At 44.8% G+C, this 18236-nt stretch overlaps 1 protein-coding gene across 1 annotated transcript; it reads right to left on the bottom strand.

Moving 5' to 3' along the window:
- Window positions 1-858: 858 nt before the first annotated feature.
- LOC308108686 (phospholipid scramblase 1) lies at window positions 859-16977 on the bottom strand (the record flags this gene model as incomplete). The annotated part of the gene is made up of 7 exons (XM_080461837.1): window positions 859-885; window positions 7770-7828; window positions 10661-10760; window positions 10838-10949; window positions 16219-16411; window positions 16498-16572; window positions 16653-16977. The coding sequence occupies 7 exons, from the start codon at window positions 16975-16977 to the stop codon at window positions 859-861; spliced, it is 891 nt and encodes a 296-aa protein (XP_080317963.1).
- Between the last annotated feature and the right edge of the window lie 1259 nt (window positions 16978-18236).

Genomic DNA, 18236 nt, shown 5'->3' with positions numbered 1-18236 from the left:
ACTTTAGTCTATCAAGGTCAGTTCAAACAGCCTTTCAACATTCTGGCCATCTCTGAAGTGTGGATCAGCGCTGAGAAGGGAGCTGACTGGATGGATACGGGTTCAGATACCTAAGCGGAGAGGGGAAGCTGTATTTGTGGAGATAAACTTGAAGTACACAGTGGTGGAAAATATAACAGAAATGAAAGATGTATTTGAATGTATAACAGTAGAACTCTATATGGAAAAGAAAAATAATGGAATTTTAAGCTGCATCTACAGGACACTAGGGTCTAACTTAGAAATGTTTAGGGAGTCAGTCTAGGAAACAAATACAGCTTCAACTCAGATGGTCTAGTTTATCTGGGAATTTTAACATCGATCTGCTAAACTCAAACAAATAATCACAAACTAACAAAAGAGTTTATCAATACGATGTCCAGTCTGAGCCTTTACCCTAAAATCACCTGACCAGTAGCATCATGTCTCATAGTGCCACATTAATATAGAACATATTTACAAACTTAGGAGACAATAAAACCAAAAGTAGTTAATTAATTAATGATATCAGCGATCATCTCTGATATCATAAAGGGGGGGTAAATAAAAGCAAAACATTTTCAGGTCTTAAGAAAAGAAACATGCTTATTAAATAGTTGCTGCTTTAACAGTATTTGAATTCAGTCATCAGGTCAGATGTAGGAGAAAACACGTCTTAACGACAATAAAACAAAGAAGTTGAACAGGTGTAGTTAATGCAGTAGGAGGACAAGCCATCCGGTTACGTCTGCTCCTAACAAATACTGCAGCAGAGTTACAGTCTCAGAGAAAGTGTGCAGTCTTGGTTTCCCGACTGCTTCGTCTCAGCAGGCGTGGACATCAGCTCATCTCAAAGAACATGTGGTTCTGCAGAGAAAGAACACACTGAAACATCTGTTATTGTCACCACATGATGCATGTTGAGCTGAACATCAGCAGCAGATTCATCTAGAGCTGTATCAGCTGTATGCTCATTCCCATGTCACATGACTCCTCCAAACATCAACAATAAATAATCTGATCATTTCATGTTCTTCACCCCCCAAAAAACAAATAAAGCCACCAAGTACAACCTTTGATTGTTGCTAAGCAACATAGGAGCTATTTCTACATTATCTTAATGTTCGCTTCTCTGAAAAATTGACATTGTTATATTTCATGTGCAACCGCAGAAAAAAAAATAGTCGTTATCGGTGAAAGTCAGAAATGAATGTTGTTAGGCATTCGAAAGAGATGTGTACTTTATCAGTGCTTTCATTCTGAATATCAGTCACACATCAGTCCCGTCCAAAGACATTGGATTCAAAGTGTTTTGGACCAAACCCAGCCTTGGTCCTGAATGTCAGCCGGTCTAAAAGTCCCTCTAGTGGGAGAACAGGCTGTTTCTGTGTCTGCCCACACTGACCTCGCTAGGAGAAGATAGTGTTGCCAGATTGGGGTTTTCACCTAATTGGGCTACTTGGGAGGCCTGTTTGTTTTGTTCCTTTTTTTTTTTTTAATGTATTGCAGTTGTGTCTTTAAGACATTTTTTAATTTTTTTTATTTTTAAGTTTCTACAGAGGTTGAGATTTGGGCTGGTTTTTATTAAGGTGGGTGTTTTACATTGTGTTTGGGCTGGAAACAGTGAGTCAGATCTGGCAACCCATCATAATGTTGTTAATGATATTCATCATAAAAAGCAGTACATTTTTCAGCAGTGTCTTCATTTATGACGCCCCTAGATTGAGACATGGAGTTATGTGGTTTCATATCCAGAATCCAGGAAATTCCAAAAAGGACACATTTATGATCAGTGACCAGTAAATCCTCAAGGCCAATGTTTCCATAGTGAGTCCATGAATAAAAACCAAGTCCAAAATATGTCCAGCTTTGTGTGTGGGTCCAGAAACATGTTGCCTAAAGTTAAAAGACTCGGTGATCCAGATCCAGAAAGGCAGCGGCAACCTTAGAGGTAACATCATCAATGTGAAAATTAAATCTTCAATAATTAAAACCTTTTCAAACATTATAAGTGAAGATAAAAACTCAGTAGAATCAGACAGGCAAGGGTCAGGAGGTCGTTAGATTAAAATACAGTAAAAAGGGTCAACACGGCCAACTTTGGTTACTGTGAGTTCAGAGGAGGGAAAGTCTCTGTGCTGACCCACCGGCAGTCAAAATGTCTTTTAAAGATCACAGCAAGACCTCCAGCGCGGCCTGAGAGCCTCGGTGTGCTGATGTAGCTGCAGTCTGAGGGGCGGGGCTGCAGTCTGAGGGAGTGGCTGCAGTCTGAGGGAGTGGCTGCAGTCTGAGGGGGTGGCTGCCGTCTGAGGGGCGGGGCTGCAGTCTGAGGGGGTGGCTGCCGTCTGAGGGGCGGGGTTGCAGTCTGAAGGGGTGGCTGCCATCTGAGAGGCGGGGCTGCAGTGTGAGGGGGTGGCTGCCGTCTGAGGGGCGGGGCTGCAGTCTGAGGGGGTGGCTGCAGTCTGAGGGGGTGGCTGCCGTCTGAGGGGCGGGGCTGCAGTCTGAGGGGGTGGCTGCTGTCTGAAGGGTGGGGCTGCAGTCTGAGGGGGTGGCTACCGTCTGAGGGGCGGGGCTGCAGTCTGAAGGGGTGGCTGCCATCTGAGAGACGGGACTGCAGTCTGAGGGGGTGGCTGCAGTCTGAGGGGGTGGCTGCCGTCTGAGGGGCGGGGCTGCAGTCTGAGGGGCGGAGTTCATTTAACGCAGTATATTCAGAAGACCTCTGCCAAGTTTCAGTGAGGGAGAAGAAGTCCAAGTTTTCCCTCATGAACAGGTCCTGAAGAAGAAAAGTTTTCTTGGTAATGGAGCATGCATTGAGCAGAGCCATTTCTACAGAACGCTCAGTAGGGGGCGTTGCAGCAGAAGCCAGCAGCAGTGTGCGCAGGTGACAGGTGTTCACGCCCTGGTGATCCCTGCTTCTGTGTGACTGCTGTGTAGTGACAGTACGACTGATAATCACAGTATGTAGTGATGTGTGGGACCAGTCTGCCTCCACAGTGAGGAGGGCAGGAGGGGGAGACGCTGTCCTGAGGGGGCAGGAGGGGCAGAGGGGGGGTTTGAAGAGGGAGAGTATTTATTGTGGCGTCATGCTTGTGATCCATACCGGACTGCATACTGAATATTGGAGGAAAGCTTTTCACTACCATGCTTATTTGGGTGAATTCCATCATTCCTGAAGAGTGAGGATCGATCCAGGACAGATTAAAGTTCTCAATAAAAACCTGGTTCAAAGCTCTACATGAAGACTGTAAGCCATGTGTGCAAGTAGAGACTGGAGCCAGGTGTCCAGGTAGAGACTGGAGCCAGGTGTGCAGGTAGAGACAGTAGCCAGGTGTCCAGGTAGAGACTGGAGCCAGGTGTGCGGATAGAGACTGGAGCCAGGTGTGCAGGTGTCCAGGTAGAGACTGGAGCCAGGTGTGCAGGTGTGCAGGTAGAGACAGTAGCCGGGTGTACAGGTAGAGACTGGAGCCAGGTGTGCAGGTGTGCAGGTAGAGACAGTAGCCAGGTGTCCAGGTAGAGACTGGAGCCAGGTGTGCAGGTGTGCAGGTAGAGACAGTAGCCAGGTGTACAGGTAGAGACTGGAGCCAGGTGTGCAGGTAGAGACTGGAGCCAGGTGTGCGGATAGAGACTGGAGCCAGGTGTGCGGATAGAGACTGGAGCCAGGTGTGCGGATAGAGACTGGAGCCAGGTGTGCAGGTAGAGACTGGAGCCAGGTGTGCAGGTAGAGACTGGAGCCAGGTGTCCAGGTAGAGACTGGAGCCAGGTGTGCGGATAGAGACTGGAGCCAGGTGTGCGGATAGAGACTGGAGCCAGGTGTGCAGGTAGAGACTGGAGCCAGGTGTGCAGGTGTGCAGGTAGAGACAGTAGCCAGGTGTACAGGTAGAGACTGGAGCCAGGTGTGCAGGTAGAGACTGGAGCCAGGTGTGCGGATAGAGACTGGAGCCAGGTGTGCGGATAGAGACTGGAGCCAGGTGTGCAGGTAGAGACTGGAGCCAGGTGTGCAGGTAGAGACTGGAGCCAGGTGTGCAGGTAGAGACTGGAGCCAGGTGTCCAGGTAGAGACTGGAGCCAGGTGTGCGGATAGAGACTGGAGCCAGGTGTGCGGATAGAGACTGGAGCCAGGTGTGCAGGTAGAGACTGGAGCCAGGTGTGCAGGTAGAGACTGGAGCCAGGTGTCCAGGTAGAGACTGGAGCCAGGTGTGCAGGTAGAGACTGGAGCCAGGTGTCCAGGTAGAGGACACGACTAAAACGGTCTGAACCACCGCCGATCCAGGGAATCAGACCAGAGACAAAAATAGATGTTCCTCACTCTTTCAGGACCTTGTAAAGGAAGTTAAAATTACTTTTAATGTGCTCAGATTCACGACGAGAGGTGTGGTTAACTCCAACATGGACCAGAGTCCTCTGAATGGAAGCTGGTGGAGTGGGCAGGAGGAGGAGGAGTTTCTCCAGGAGGACAGGACTGGTGCACCAGGGACGCAGCGTGGAACTGCATTAAAGAAACACACATTCCTGATTAATCTCCGATAATTAATGTATTGGGAGGGAAAAGAGGGCGGGGTGATGGAGGTTGTGGAACATCAGGACAGGCTCGGTGTTGGTTGTCCGTCTCCCTCTGAACCAAGGACGGCGGCGCTCACTGGAGACACTGCACATGTGTGCAGGGAGGAGGAGCCTCAGCCTGAGGACGAGAGCCTGACCGCATCCTGCAGCAACCTGGACGGCTGTTCCCGACGAGCATGGCTGATATTCCCCACCGGTGTGGACCACAGTGGAGCAGAGTCAGCTGAGACATGGAGAGCCTCAGCCGGAGCCACGGCCATCCTCTCACCAGAGAACAGGACTTCCCTTGAGGTCCGTCCACAGCCAGTGTGACTGGAGGAGGCGTGTCGCTGAGGTCAGGCCGCTCTGGGTCTGAAGCCCCGGGCCGCGGGGTAAACAGTGCCCATCCATGCAGTGACGAGGGGACCCGCTGTCGGTGGGTGAGGCCACCGGGCAGCCCAGACGATCCAGACGCACCCGAGGGAGGACGGACATCGAACTCCAGAGATGCTGGAGAGGCGTGATGACCGCCGAGTGGAGGGAAATCCAGATCGTCCAAGATGGCCAACTTGTTCGACAGCTAGAGAGCTTTTTGACGAAAGAGGAGAACAGACACGTCTCCCAGCCTTTGGGTGAGTCCAGGATCTGCTCGTCATCTCTGATCTGGTCGATATTCTCCCTTCAAGCTCGGAGATTTTCTGGGACAGAGGGAGGCAGCGGTCACCCCCGGATGGTGCGGTGAGTGGAGGCATGACTGTGTTTAAAGTTCGTACTTAGAATCCAGACCTCCGATTGTTAAAATCTTGATATTTTTGAGAAATGTGTGTTTAGAAGATCCAGTGTTTCAGAGTGTAGCCCAGGGTATTCCTTAAAACTGCTTAGAAAACAAACTTGTGATGAAACTCCAACAGAGACACACAATGTTGTCTGATCACTCATTACTTCTAATGAAATGCAAACGATGTGGCATAAGAGGTGCAGCACAGCTTTGGTTAAGAAGTTATAATAGGTTTCAATATGTGAGCACTAATCATAAATCTTATCTAAAAAGAGTAACCTGTGAAGTTCCACAAGGTTCAGTACTAGGACCCAAGTTATCTTTTACTTTATAGTAATGATATTTGCACAGTAAATGATGTATTAAGATTTACTATGTTTGCTGATGACACTAATTTATTTCGTCCTGGGTAAACCTTAAGGAATTGTTGAAAACAATAGAAATATAATTGAATGAGTTAAATACATGGTTTGCTTTAAATAAGTGATCATTAAATACAAGTAAAACAAAATGAATGTTGTTTAGTAGAAAAGGGGCAGATGCTGAAGTAAAACTGTATTTAAATAATGTTGAAATTGAAATGGTTTATGAAACTATATTTTTAGGAGTAATAATAGATGGCAAACTTTGTTGAAAGTCTCACATGTAACACCTAAAATGAAAACTATTTCTGTTCTTTGCAAAACTAGAGACTTACTGAAAAATAAATGCCTACATTTATTGTACTGTTCACTTGTGCTGCCTTATACGACATATTGTGTGAAAATATGGGGAAATACTGTACATATAAAAATAACTTGGATCCAATAGTCTAATTGCAGAAAAGAGTGATTGGGATCATAAATAGAGCTGGTATGAGATTACACATATCGTTCATACAATCATTCACATTAACATTTCTGGATATTATATATTTAAAAACATTAGAAAATATTTTCCGTGTGTTGAATAATAGCATTCAAGATGGTATTCAAAAATATTTTTTTCAAAGAAAGCCAATTTATAATTTGAAGGGTGTTTTAATGTTTGAAAAAGAAGAAATGTCATTTATAGACGTGTGTCAGTTCTGGGAGTGAGGTTATGGAATGGACTTAATGATGAACTGAAAAGCTGTCATTCTTTGTGTTTTCAAAAACAGTTTAAGATGTAAAATAATTAAAGGTTATGCTGTGAATTGTTAATTTGATATTTACATATTATCCAGAAAATGATTCCTAACTTAAACTGTCATTTACTTTTGTATTTTGTATTATTGATCTTTGTTTGGAGTCGTTGATGTCAGGATGGGCAGAACAAGCCTCGGGCTTCAGACCATTCCTTTTTTGGTTGCTGGACAGTTAAAAACAAAAATTGTAATACTGTTCTTGTTTGCTGCTTTGTATAAATGCAACTGAAATAAAAAAATAAATAAAAATATGTGACTTAGTTTGGTCGTAAGTTTAACTACAGGTACGACCAAGTAGCTAACGCTAGCTCCTGCTAACTGCTTGGCTAACCGTTCCAGTCTTTCATATGATACTGAATTGATTCAATATATCTTTATAAGTTTCTATCTCCCTGTGGGAGGGTCAAAGGGAGTATCCACTACCAGAGGGAGGGGTTATTTCCCTGCATGAGGTCATGAAGGGAAAATCTCAGGCGGTTTTCCAGTTCTTAGAGCGCCAGTGTGTACTCGCATACGTCATGAGTAACTACTGCAGGCGTCCTCGGAAGTGCGGACCTCCTCCTTGCCAAATGCATTATGGGTATCTTGTCTTCCATCCGGGTATTCCCTTGTGTACTTGGTGAGAAACGGCCTAAGAATTGGAACAGTACTTGGTCTCCCACTGATGACGTTTCACAGGTACACCAGAACACAAGTATGGACGAGTATGGGGACAAGTATGGGTATTGGAGAACAACCTCTGATTTACCTGTATGAACACACGCTCGCTAAAACACAGAGCAGAGTGAGGGAGACCATAGACTTTCTTCACTTCTGGGACTCAGGCTATGGGGACACATATCACTGTTAGAAAACTATTGTAAAGTGAATTTTGCATTATATGGGACCTTTAAATTGAATTATAAGAAAATGTTCCTGTTTCTTTGTAATGATCAAACTTAACATGCTTTTCTACCTATGATGTCCTGTGTGACTTTTGCCATTATTTAAAAAGGACAACTCTTCTTTTAAATGTGTGAAAGATGTGTTGTTTTTAGCAGTATTATATTGTTTCAAGAAGAAAACAAGTTTTAAAAGATGAGATGTGTTATTTTCAATTAGAAAACTATGTTGTCAGTTTCATCTATAAGTTAATTGTAATATTAGCTCTCTTTTGACAGTGTACACCATTTTTTACTATTTAATGCAGTTTTGTTTACATCATGATAGAAACCAGGGGCTTCATTTTAACGTCCCACCACAGAGTGTTGATGGAAACTCAGATGCTCACCAGCAGGAAGGTGGCCGCCAGCAGCAGAACTTTGATGTGGGACTTCATGCTCAGTGTCACTGGAGAACAGAAACACATGCAGGAGTTTCTAGATTACTAACTGAGCTGCAGGGAGTTGAGGTGGAGCCCTTTCTACATGCTTTCCCTGTGTGATAGTCTGTGGAGGAGAAAAGCCACATGGAAGACCAGCCGACTGGTTAAAGCCCCAAAAAGAGAGAGAGTGCAGACAGGCAGAAGAGAAAAAAGAGAAAATCTAAGCTCCACATTCATTATGACATCTATAACAAAAGGCTTCACATGTATTACCTTGAACTAAATGTAGAACTAAAAAGGCCAGAGTCCTTTCTCTCTGAGGTTCTCAGCAAACACAGTACTAATGCTGGTACTTGGTTTAGTGTGGTGGACAGACTGAGACAGACAGTCCCTCACCATCAGGACCTCCTGAACTCTTCTCAGATGCATCTTGGAATGATGTCCCTCCTATTTCACCATCAAATGAGGCCAATCAGACTGAGAGTCAGTGGGTGGAGCTCAGGCATTACGACTGGAACCCCTGAGCCTCCACCCAAAGATGTTCTGTCTAATCTGGCAGATGTTCTCCTGTTAGACTGAGCAGCACTAACCCACATTGTTCTCCAGCTCAGACCCACAACATGCAGCCTCCACCCTCTGCACACAGAGTTTGATTTAAAGATGTTTTGAACTATTTAGCTCCAGATGTACTCTAAAGACAGCTGTTATCAAAGCTCTTTTAAAGAGTAATCTGGATGCTTCAGTAATTAGTAATTACAGGCCCATATCAAACCTACCTTTCCTCTGTAAGATTATTAAAAAGTAGTTTTTTATACAACTTAATGCTTTTATGGCATAAAACAATTACTTCAGTCTGGATTGAGGCCAAACCACAGCACTGAAACACTCTTATTAAAGTGTAGAATGACATCTATGTGAGCAGTGACTCATCTAAAGTCTCAGTTTGACTGTTACTGGATCTTAGTGCTGCTTTCCATACAGTTGACCAACATGCTGCTGGACAAACTGGAAAAATGATTGGGAATGTCTGGCACTGCATGAAGTAGCTTTAAATCTTGCTTGCAAGATTGTGTCGATAAATAATTATGAACCTAAGTGAATTAAAATCACTTCCTCAAGGCTGCCACCCACAACAACACTACACACCTCCAGGAGTACACCGACACAGTCACTGCCTACATCGCCAAGTGCACGGACAACATAACGCACCTCAAACATATCACTGTTCGGGCCAACCAGTTCACTGTCATTGATCATAATAACATGCTGCTAAATGCCAGATCCTGTTTCTTACCCACAATACAATACAGTGACGTGCGGTGAGGTTCATGGCTGGTGAGGCACTGACTTCATCACAGTCAGATTTACAAACATATCAACCCTAAAGAGTATCTTATTCACCATTTGATTGGCAGCAGTTAACGGGTTATGTTTAAAAGCTCATACCAGCATTCTTTACACATACAAACTGTAGCACACAAAAAAGCACATTTAATAAAAAAAAACATTATTATGGTCTTACCTTTACTTATAAATGAAGTCGAGAGGAAAAAATAAACAATCGCTGCCGCTGCACTTGACTTGCTAACTGTAGCTTGTTGTCACTTATTCTGCAGCCGAGGAGTCGCAAGAAGGATCCCTGGGATCACTAGCGCCCTCTACCATGAGGCAGGAGAACTGCGTGCCTCACCCAGTGCATCTTCGCAGCCGTTTTATGATTGCTCAGCACAAGAAACACGTTACACACATACAGTTGTTGACAAAATACACTGTACATTATATACCTCAGTTAACTAAACTATGGAAATTTATAATATAATTCATATAGCAAAAGTGTTTGAACATTTTAATAGCGACATACAGAGAGATAGCAATACGGTCTCACTGCACAGCAGGCCAGCAGTTAGCCGAGTCATTGCGCAATCCATGGTGAGGCTCAGCTGGCTGCTGCCTCACCGCAAGTCTCTTCTCAGTATTTGAACGGTAAATGTGAAAATTCAGCAATTTTGAATAAAAATAATCTAAAACTGGTGAAGTTAAATGGAAAATAACTTTATAGTATAATCACTGGATACATATAACAATTTAATAAATTTTTTTTCTTTTTACATTTCTTTTCTTTCCATGATGCCTCCCCTGACATCACGTCACTGATACAATATGTCTCTGCTGGAATTCGGCTATAAATTAGAAGCGATGGCTTCAAGTATACCTTTCTTCTAATCATAAATGTAATAATGTTTCACAAAGAGGCGACATATTCTATCAAAAATGGGTATTTTCTTTTTGTCTAACATGATAACACTGACCCCCGGCCAGCTCAGCTGGTAGAGCATGAGACTCAGTCTCTAGGTAGAGGGTTCATGTCCCACGTCCAGCTCAGCTGGTAGAGCATGAGACAGTCTCTAGGTAGAGGGTTCATGTCCCACGTCCAGCTCAGCTGGTAGAGCATGAGACTCTCAATCTCTAGGTAGAGGGTTCATGTCCCACGCCAGGCGCCACCTTCCTGTGGGCTCTCCACCTGCAGGAAGGTTCTTAATCAGGTGCAATGTGATCTGGGTGACGGTGCTCAGACTGACACCCCCGTGACCCGGAAACGGATAAGAGGGAGAAGATGGATGGATGGATGGATGGATGATAACAGTGATTTTTCCAGTGGAAGGAGAATCGATGGGTTAAGATAAGTTTGTACTTCTTCCACCCTTTTTCTAAGATGGTTGTGTGTTTACAGTATAACGATACTGAATCCCTTTTATTTTATATCTGGACTAAAATTCATTCATTCATTCATTCAATGACTGACTCAGCCAAGTAAATACTTAATATTGTGGCATTTTCATGACATTTCTAGACCTCACCTTCCAAGCCGAAATATTCATGGTCCATGTTACGTTCCTCACTGAAGCCAGGCCACTTCTTCCATATTGCACCTATTTCCTCACCGATGTTGGAGACAACCTTTGGTGGGATTTTAAACAATGAGAAACACAATTTTGAAGTTACAGCTGTATTATTTTGTGTTTTAATGATGCTACCTGGAATTTCTGATTGGAGGAACATCTACAAGGACAGCAGGAGCCTTGAATTGTGACTGCGGACGCTCCTTCTGAATCCAGGACTTCAAGAAGAGGGGTGAACATACTCCACCTGAAATCAAACACAGCACACATCCATGCACTGTGCACTAAGAGATCCACTGGACAGAACTTCACACAAAGGCACGGCTGCAGGCGTGATTATTGGTTGATCACATTTTCAGCTGGCATCTTTCTGCAGCTCTGGAACCTTTGTTTGCTCAGTGTTCGATCAGAGTTCAATTTGGGGCACAACTGAGAGAATCTTTATACCAAGTCCATCTGATACTTGTTTGTTCTACTTAGACAAGAGAGTTGCTTGTGGAAACCTTTACATCCACCAGGCAGCAGCACCCCAGGTCGCCCTGGAGTCACATTCAGGGTCGGTTTGACCGGGGGCTGCCATTAACCAACTTTCCCATTAAGAAGGATGCCACATGCCTTCCCTCCATCCAGAGCAGCTCTAATTTTAGACACCCAACTGCTATTTCCAGACAGGCTGGGTCGCCAGAGGTCAACAGTGGCCTAGAAAATTGTTCAGCTTCAAAAGAGTCCCTTCTGCAGTGAAAGTCAACTTGGTGGTCTCCGATACCAACCTCATTGGACCGAGTGCAACCGCATGAAATCACTCAGGAGAATAAGAACGTTTTCAGTGATATCTCTCACTGTGGAAATGTGAAACTTTAAGCTCACCAGTTAGCAAAGCGTCACAGCCTTCTGCTCTTTCTGTTGTATGCCTTCCCTTCCTGTGTGTCAGTGTGGTGGGCAGAGTCAACACGTCGGACCTGGAGATCAGCATCATTACCTCCTTCACTTCTCACTTCTACCAATATGTGGATTTTGCAACCCGAGGAGCAAACACTCTGGGATCAGGTCTACACCAACACTAGAGGAGCATTCAAAGCAGCCCCCTTGTCCCCATCTTGGCTCATCAGACCACACCTCTGTGATGCTAGCCCTAGCATACAGGCCACTGATCACCAGAACAAAACCAGAGGGAGCCGTGACAACACTGCAGGGCTGCTTTGAGGGTACTGACTGGTCTGTGTTCAGCGAGGCAGCGACCATGGACCTGAAGATTGACATCGATCAGTATGGAGAGGTTGTGTCTGGCTACATTAATAAATGCATGGATGATGTCCACGTCACCAAAACCATCAGTCAGGGTGAGTGAGAAGCCATGGATGACTGCTGAGGTGCAGACTTTGCTGAAAGTGAGAAACACTGCATTTAAATCTGGAGACACAGCCGCCCTCAGAACAGCAAGAGCCATCCTGAATAAAGCCATAAGATTGGCCAAAGGGCCCATGGACAGATGATCCAGAAACACCAGGAGAGTGTTGCAGGGAATCCAATCTGTGTCTGATTAGAAAACAAATTCTCATGCCTGTGATGACAGCGCTGACTTCCTCGATGAACTAAATACTTATTTTGGACAGTTCGAAGCACTGAATGACACATGAGCAGTGAAGGCCAGGCCTCGTCCTGAAGAGTAGGTCCTGATCTGGACCCGGCTGATGTGCTTTGGACTCTGAGGAGAATTAATACCAGGCTGTGTCCTGAAGGGATGTGCAGAACAACTGGCAGACGTCCTCACTGATGTATTCAACATATCCTTGCATCAAGCTGCTGTGCCATCATGTTTCAAAACCTCAGCAATCATCTCAGTGCCTGAAAAAACCTACAGTCACCACCCTGAATGACTGTCGCCCTGTAGCATTAACATCAAATATTATCATGAAATGCTTCGAAAGACTAATTAAGCGTCACATCCTACCCCCCTCATTTGATCCACTCCAATTTGCTTACCGTGCCAACCACTCCACAGAGGATGCCATATCCACTGCACTTCACGCTGGAACATCTGGAGAACTCGGAGCATCCGGACCGGAGAATGCTCCGGTCCGGATGCTGTTTGTTAACTTCAGGTCAGCTTTTAATACCATATGTGGTCAGCAAACTGGTTTTAATACCATCATCCTCAACATCAGGGGCCTCATTTATAAAACATTCCTAGGATTCCTACTAAAAATGTACGTGTGCCCAAAAGCAGGAAATGGCGTGCGCTCAAAAAAAGTCGAATCTATAAAACCGAGCATCCACACATCTGCACACACTTTTCTTTTATGGATCACAATCCACCTGGAAGGTGACCGTTCAGGCTCCGCCCCCAACACGCCCACTTTCTACCATAAATGCTCAATGCAAAGGACCTCGTCAATATTATAGCATCTCATTCAGCCTGTTGATCGCTGGCATTTGACGCTAAATCCTGACAGAAAAGACGAAGAAAAGGAATTTTACAGAGAGAGAACTAGTGATGGAGGAGGTGGAGGTCAGGAGATGATCTTATCTGGTGTCACAGTAGTGGAATCACTAATAGAAGAAAAACAAGCGATCAGCAGCTCGTTGTCACTGCTGGAAATAGTGAGAGAGTCTGAGAGATCAGTGACTGTAGAGGTGGAGGAGAATAATCTGATGTGAAGGTGGAGGCTAGAGGAGAGTGACATCATGGAGGAGAGTGACATCATGGGGGAGAATGACATCATGGAGGAGAGTGACATCATGGAGGAGAGTGTCATCACGGGGGATAGTGACATCATGGGGGAGAGTGACATCATGGAGGAGAGTGACATCATGGAGGAGAGTGACATCATGGGGGAGAGTGACATCAAGGGGATAGTGACATCATGGAGGAGAGTGACATCATGGAGAGTGACATCATGGAGAAGAGTGACATCATGGAGGAGAGTAACATCACGGGGATAGTTACATCATGGAGGAGAGTAACATCATGGAGGAGAGTGATATCATGGAGGCCAGAGGAGAGTGACATCATGGGGGAGAGTGACATCATGGAGGCCAGAGGAGAGTGACATCATGGGGAGAGTGACATCATGGAGGAGAGTAACATCATGGAGGAGAGTGATATCATGGAGGCCAGAGGAGAGTGACATCATGGGGGAGAGTTACATCATGGAGGAGAGTGACATCATGGAGAGTGATATCATGGGGGAGAATGACATCATGGGGATAGTGACATCATGGAGGAGAGTGACATCATGGAGGAGAGTGACATCATGGAGGAGAGTGACATCACGGGGATAGTGACATCATGGAGGAGAGTGACATCATGGAGGAGAGTGACATCATGGAGAGTGACATCATGGAGTGCAGCACCAGACCTCACTGCTGGACACTAAAACAACCCCCATGGTTGTGACGCCACCGTGTGTGTCTGAGTGTCAGAGGTTGAAGGAGACATTTTGGTGGAGACACAGCAGAGCGATAAAGTTCAGTTTTATCTGTTTATTAAATGTATAAATTAGATATTTGAACAGGGACGGTGAAAAGGCTCAGTGGACTTTGTGTTTTATTCTCAGTCACTCCAGAGGTGGAGGTGGAGGGTGGAGGAGGTCGCCTGTCTCCAGCAGCAGTGCTTTCTGAGCACATGACCATCCACGCCAGCGGCATTTATCAGGATTTACAACCATAACATAAAAATACACTAAACTGTATTACGTATCACGTATGTATGATAATAAAATCAACAATATAAAATCTATCATTTCTTTATTTTACTTGTAACCCATTGGTAAATCATCTCAACTTCTTTTTTTTTTTTTGCATGAGACTTTCCCAGAGACTCACTTTAGTTGTTACCATGTACATTCAGTTTAGTATATTTGTACCTTATAGCTGTAAATCCTAATAAAACAGGACAGACGTCCCCAGTGACTGGCGACAACACCAGCAGCTTTACTCACTGTGCTATTTATGTGTTTACTCTGAAATGAGACTGATTGTTACTCACTTTGTCACAACTGATAATCAGTTCTATCCACTCTGGATCATTTGAAGATGAAACAGTGACATATGAACATGGTGCTGCTGATTCAGCAGTAATGTTCCACTAAGGAAACACATCTAAACCACTGCAGCTTGGCTGTTTACGATAATGTGGATCTGTAAGTTTGATATCTGAAGATAATAAATGTATGAGATGAATCTGGCTTCAATTCTCCACCTCACAATCAGCGCCGCAGGTTCCCCGTCTCCAAAACGTGCTGCTCAAGGTCCAAAGCTTGCATAGTGGTACGCACATTCTCCCGCAAAGTTTATTTTTTTAGATCACAAACTTTGCGTGGGAAGTGGCGTACGCATCTTTCAGGACCTGTTTTGTGCTTCAGCAGCCTTTATAGATGAGGCCCCTGGTCAGTAAAGTGGTTTTTATATCATCGTCCCTCAGTATCTGGTCAGCAAACTTGGCCAACCAGGACTGAGTACTCCCCTGTAGAACTGGACTCTGGACTTTTTAACATACCTCAGTATGTACGGGGTAGGAACAAGTCTGACACCATTTCACTGAGCACAGGTTCTCCACAGGGCTGCGTTCTGGGTCCCCTCCTCTTCACTATGATGACCCACGACTGTTGTGCAAAGTTCAGCACAAACCACATCATAAAGTCTGCAGACGACACAACAGTGGCAGGTCTCATCCGAGAGGATGAGGAGGAGGACTCCAGACAGGAAGTGAAGGCCTTTGTGGAGTGGTGTGACAGCAACAGTCTGATCCTGAATGTCGAATAAAACTAAGAACTAATAATCGACTTGAGATTAAGATTTGTAGTTTCCCAAACTGCTGTTTGTCATGCCATGCTGAGATTCTCTGCTGCACTTAGTTTACTGAGGCGTGTTTCACCTCCTGCTCCCGACTTCACCACCGAACTCCCGCTCACCCTCTACCCCTTCATCCTCAGCTTTTGGGTCAATGGCAGTCACTCACGCCACTGTCGTGTTCTCCCACAGAGACAGAACTTACCAAAACCATTGTTTTATTAAATAAATGAAAATGAAAGCGAAAACTCAAACACACACACACTACAGCCTCTTTCAGGCCCTTCTGAGTGTCTGTTACCTCCCTCCGGTCACCTTGTGTCTCTGGGCGGCTCCGACTCTTCAGGCAGAGCGGTGATTAAGCCCCTGATTTGAATCAGGTGTGCAGCCTCACCTCTCTGCCACAAGGTCCTTCGTACATTGTGAGGGAGCAGATTGTCCTCCAATGCAAACGTGGTGGTTCAATCCTCCTCTTGCCAGTGCCCTTGGGCACTGTACCCAAGGTTTCTGCCAATGGTGTGTGTGTGTGTGTGCGTGCATGCGTGCGTGCGTTCGTGCGTGACAGAGTACGTAATACTCAAACATTGAATATAAGGAGGTCCATTTACCATTTTTAAGGAAATTATACACATTTAAACTCACGTGGAACTAAAACAAATTCCAGCAGGACTAAAAACAAGAGATGTGGTTTGTTTAAAGACAACACTATGTTGGGACAGACGTACCTCTGGCGGACGGTCCCAATGAGTTGTTTCTGAGGTAAGTAGGCCCGCATCTCCATCAGGCAGCAGGCAAAACAGCAGGCATCCACCCTGATTGGTCTTTCAAAAAAGAAGATCTGATGGCCTCGACTATCGAAGCCAAGCAGAGAAGATTCCCGAGCTGGACCACAACACTGGAGGCTCAGGCAGGAGCTCTCTGACAGAAAGAAGAGACCACCCAACACTCAGGATTCACAGATAAACCTCATTCAGTCAGCTGCTGTGAGAACAAAGATGAGCTACCTTCTACTGCGACAAACATATGTGAGTTGCTTCCTGTGGTGATGCTGAAGGTCCTCCTGGAGACGCTCTGTGGGCCTGCTCTCAAAACACACTGATCAGGAGAAGGATCCATCACAAGTGCAGACATGCTTCAATACAAGTTCAATCCGACTCACCTTGCAGGTTTGGTCTCGCATTGATGTGAAACTGACTGACAGTTTCCAGCACAGACAGAAAGGGTGCTCCTGCTGCCCCTTCCAGCCTCTGGTCCTTCAGCCTCTCTGCTGTCTGCAGTTCAAGGTGCTGCTCAAGCTTCCTCTCACACGTCCGCCCTGACCGCTCTGTCAGTCCACAGTCAGGAGGGTGGAGACAGGATCTGGGTGCAGGTGAAAAAGTCTGGCATGGTCCACAGCTCTTCTGGAAAGCTTTCAAAACCCTCTGGATGTGCTTCTCTCGCTGCAGTCCACCAAGAGGAAGAGGCTGGCTGGTCACTGCTGACATGGTGTCACAAACACTGAATCCAACACAGGATGGAAGTTACAAGCAATTTCTGGGAAATCTTAAATGAAAAAAAACAACCATGTATCTTGATGAAACTCTAATTTATACTGTAAATTAAAAATCCTTTTTTTTCTTCTTCTTTTTAAAAAAAAGTAATTTTATATAGAAAGTGGTGAAGTACAGGGACATCAAGTCAGGGGAAGTAAATCATTATAAAATAAATAAATCTTAATGTTTGTGAGCTGATTATGCAATAAAGAAAATCTATGTGTGAGTTTTACTTTATTTTTTATTTTTGGGGGATTAAATTCGCTCTGCCTCCCTCAGATGACCATATTTCTTTTATCCTTACCTTCCAAAGAACAAGTTGTATTTATAGTAATATTCATCAGTAAGATATTCATTCTTACTGGTTTGATGCTTAATTGCAATGACAAAGCAGGAGTTGAGACTCTCGGCGCTTCTGTAGGGGACAGTGTTGAGAATATGATAGACTTTCAAATACTGCAGTTCAAACCTTGACCCATTTTATTCTGTGTCCAGTGTGACACAATCACACATGACAAGACATGAACTCAGCCTGTGTTTTAGCTGCTGGAAAAGATAAACTCATTTAACAATTTTTACTTTTAATTTTATGTTTTAAAAAATGTATGTCTATACTTTAGAGCATCTTCCTCCACTAACTTTATCTACATCCAGATTATAGATCATCTTCCTCTCACTAATCGATGGAACTCCAGTCAAGGGACTGACCCACCCAGAGCTTACAGCATCACTACAACTTCCTCACCTCTGTCAAGTGTGATTGAAAACTGATTACCTGCGTGTAAGATTGTATGAGAACAGCATCTGCACTGTCCGTGTTTCTCATATTCAGTCTCAGGACATTAATCTGCTCACTATATTTTCATTCTCCTCACCACAGCCGCCAGCTACACAATCTTTTGTTTTCACATCACATCAAAGTTTGGTCTTAATGTACTGAATTCACGTCTGCTCACAGCGACAAGCTGTCACCCTCAAACTGAGGCTGCCACATGACTGAAAACAGAATCTAAACATATATATCTGCCAAATGTATTGCAAACAGAGAAAAAACAGCATATAAATGCCTCCTACCATCAGCGTTCAACCTCTCAGCAGATATAGGTCCTGATGTCTCACTGTGAGGAAGAGCAGGGAAACAGTGATAATCTAACAGCCTCCCTCCCATCTGTGTGTGTGTGTGTGCGTGTGTGTGCGTGCGTGCATTTCCA

This window comes from Lipophrys pholis, assembly GCF_963383615.2.
Source record: "Lipophrys pholis genome assembly, chromosome: 1".
In the NCBI taxonomy this organism is placed as follows: Eukaryota; Metazoa; Chordata; class Actinopteri; order Blenniiformes; family Blenniidae; genus Lipophrys; species Lipophrys pholis.
This window is presented reverse-complemented; position numbering and strand designations above follow the sequence as displayed.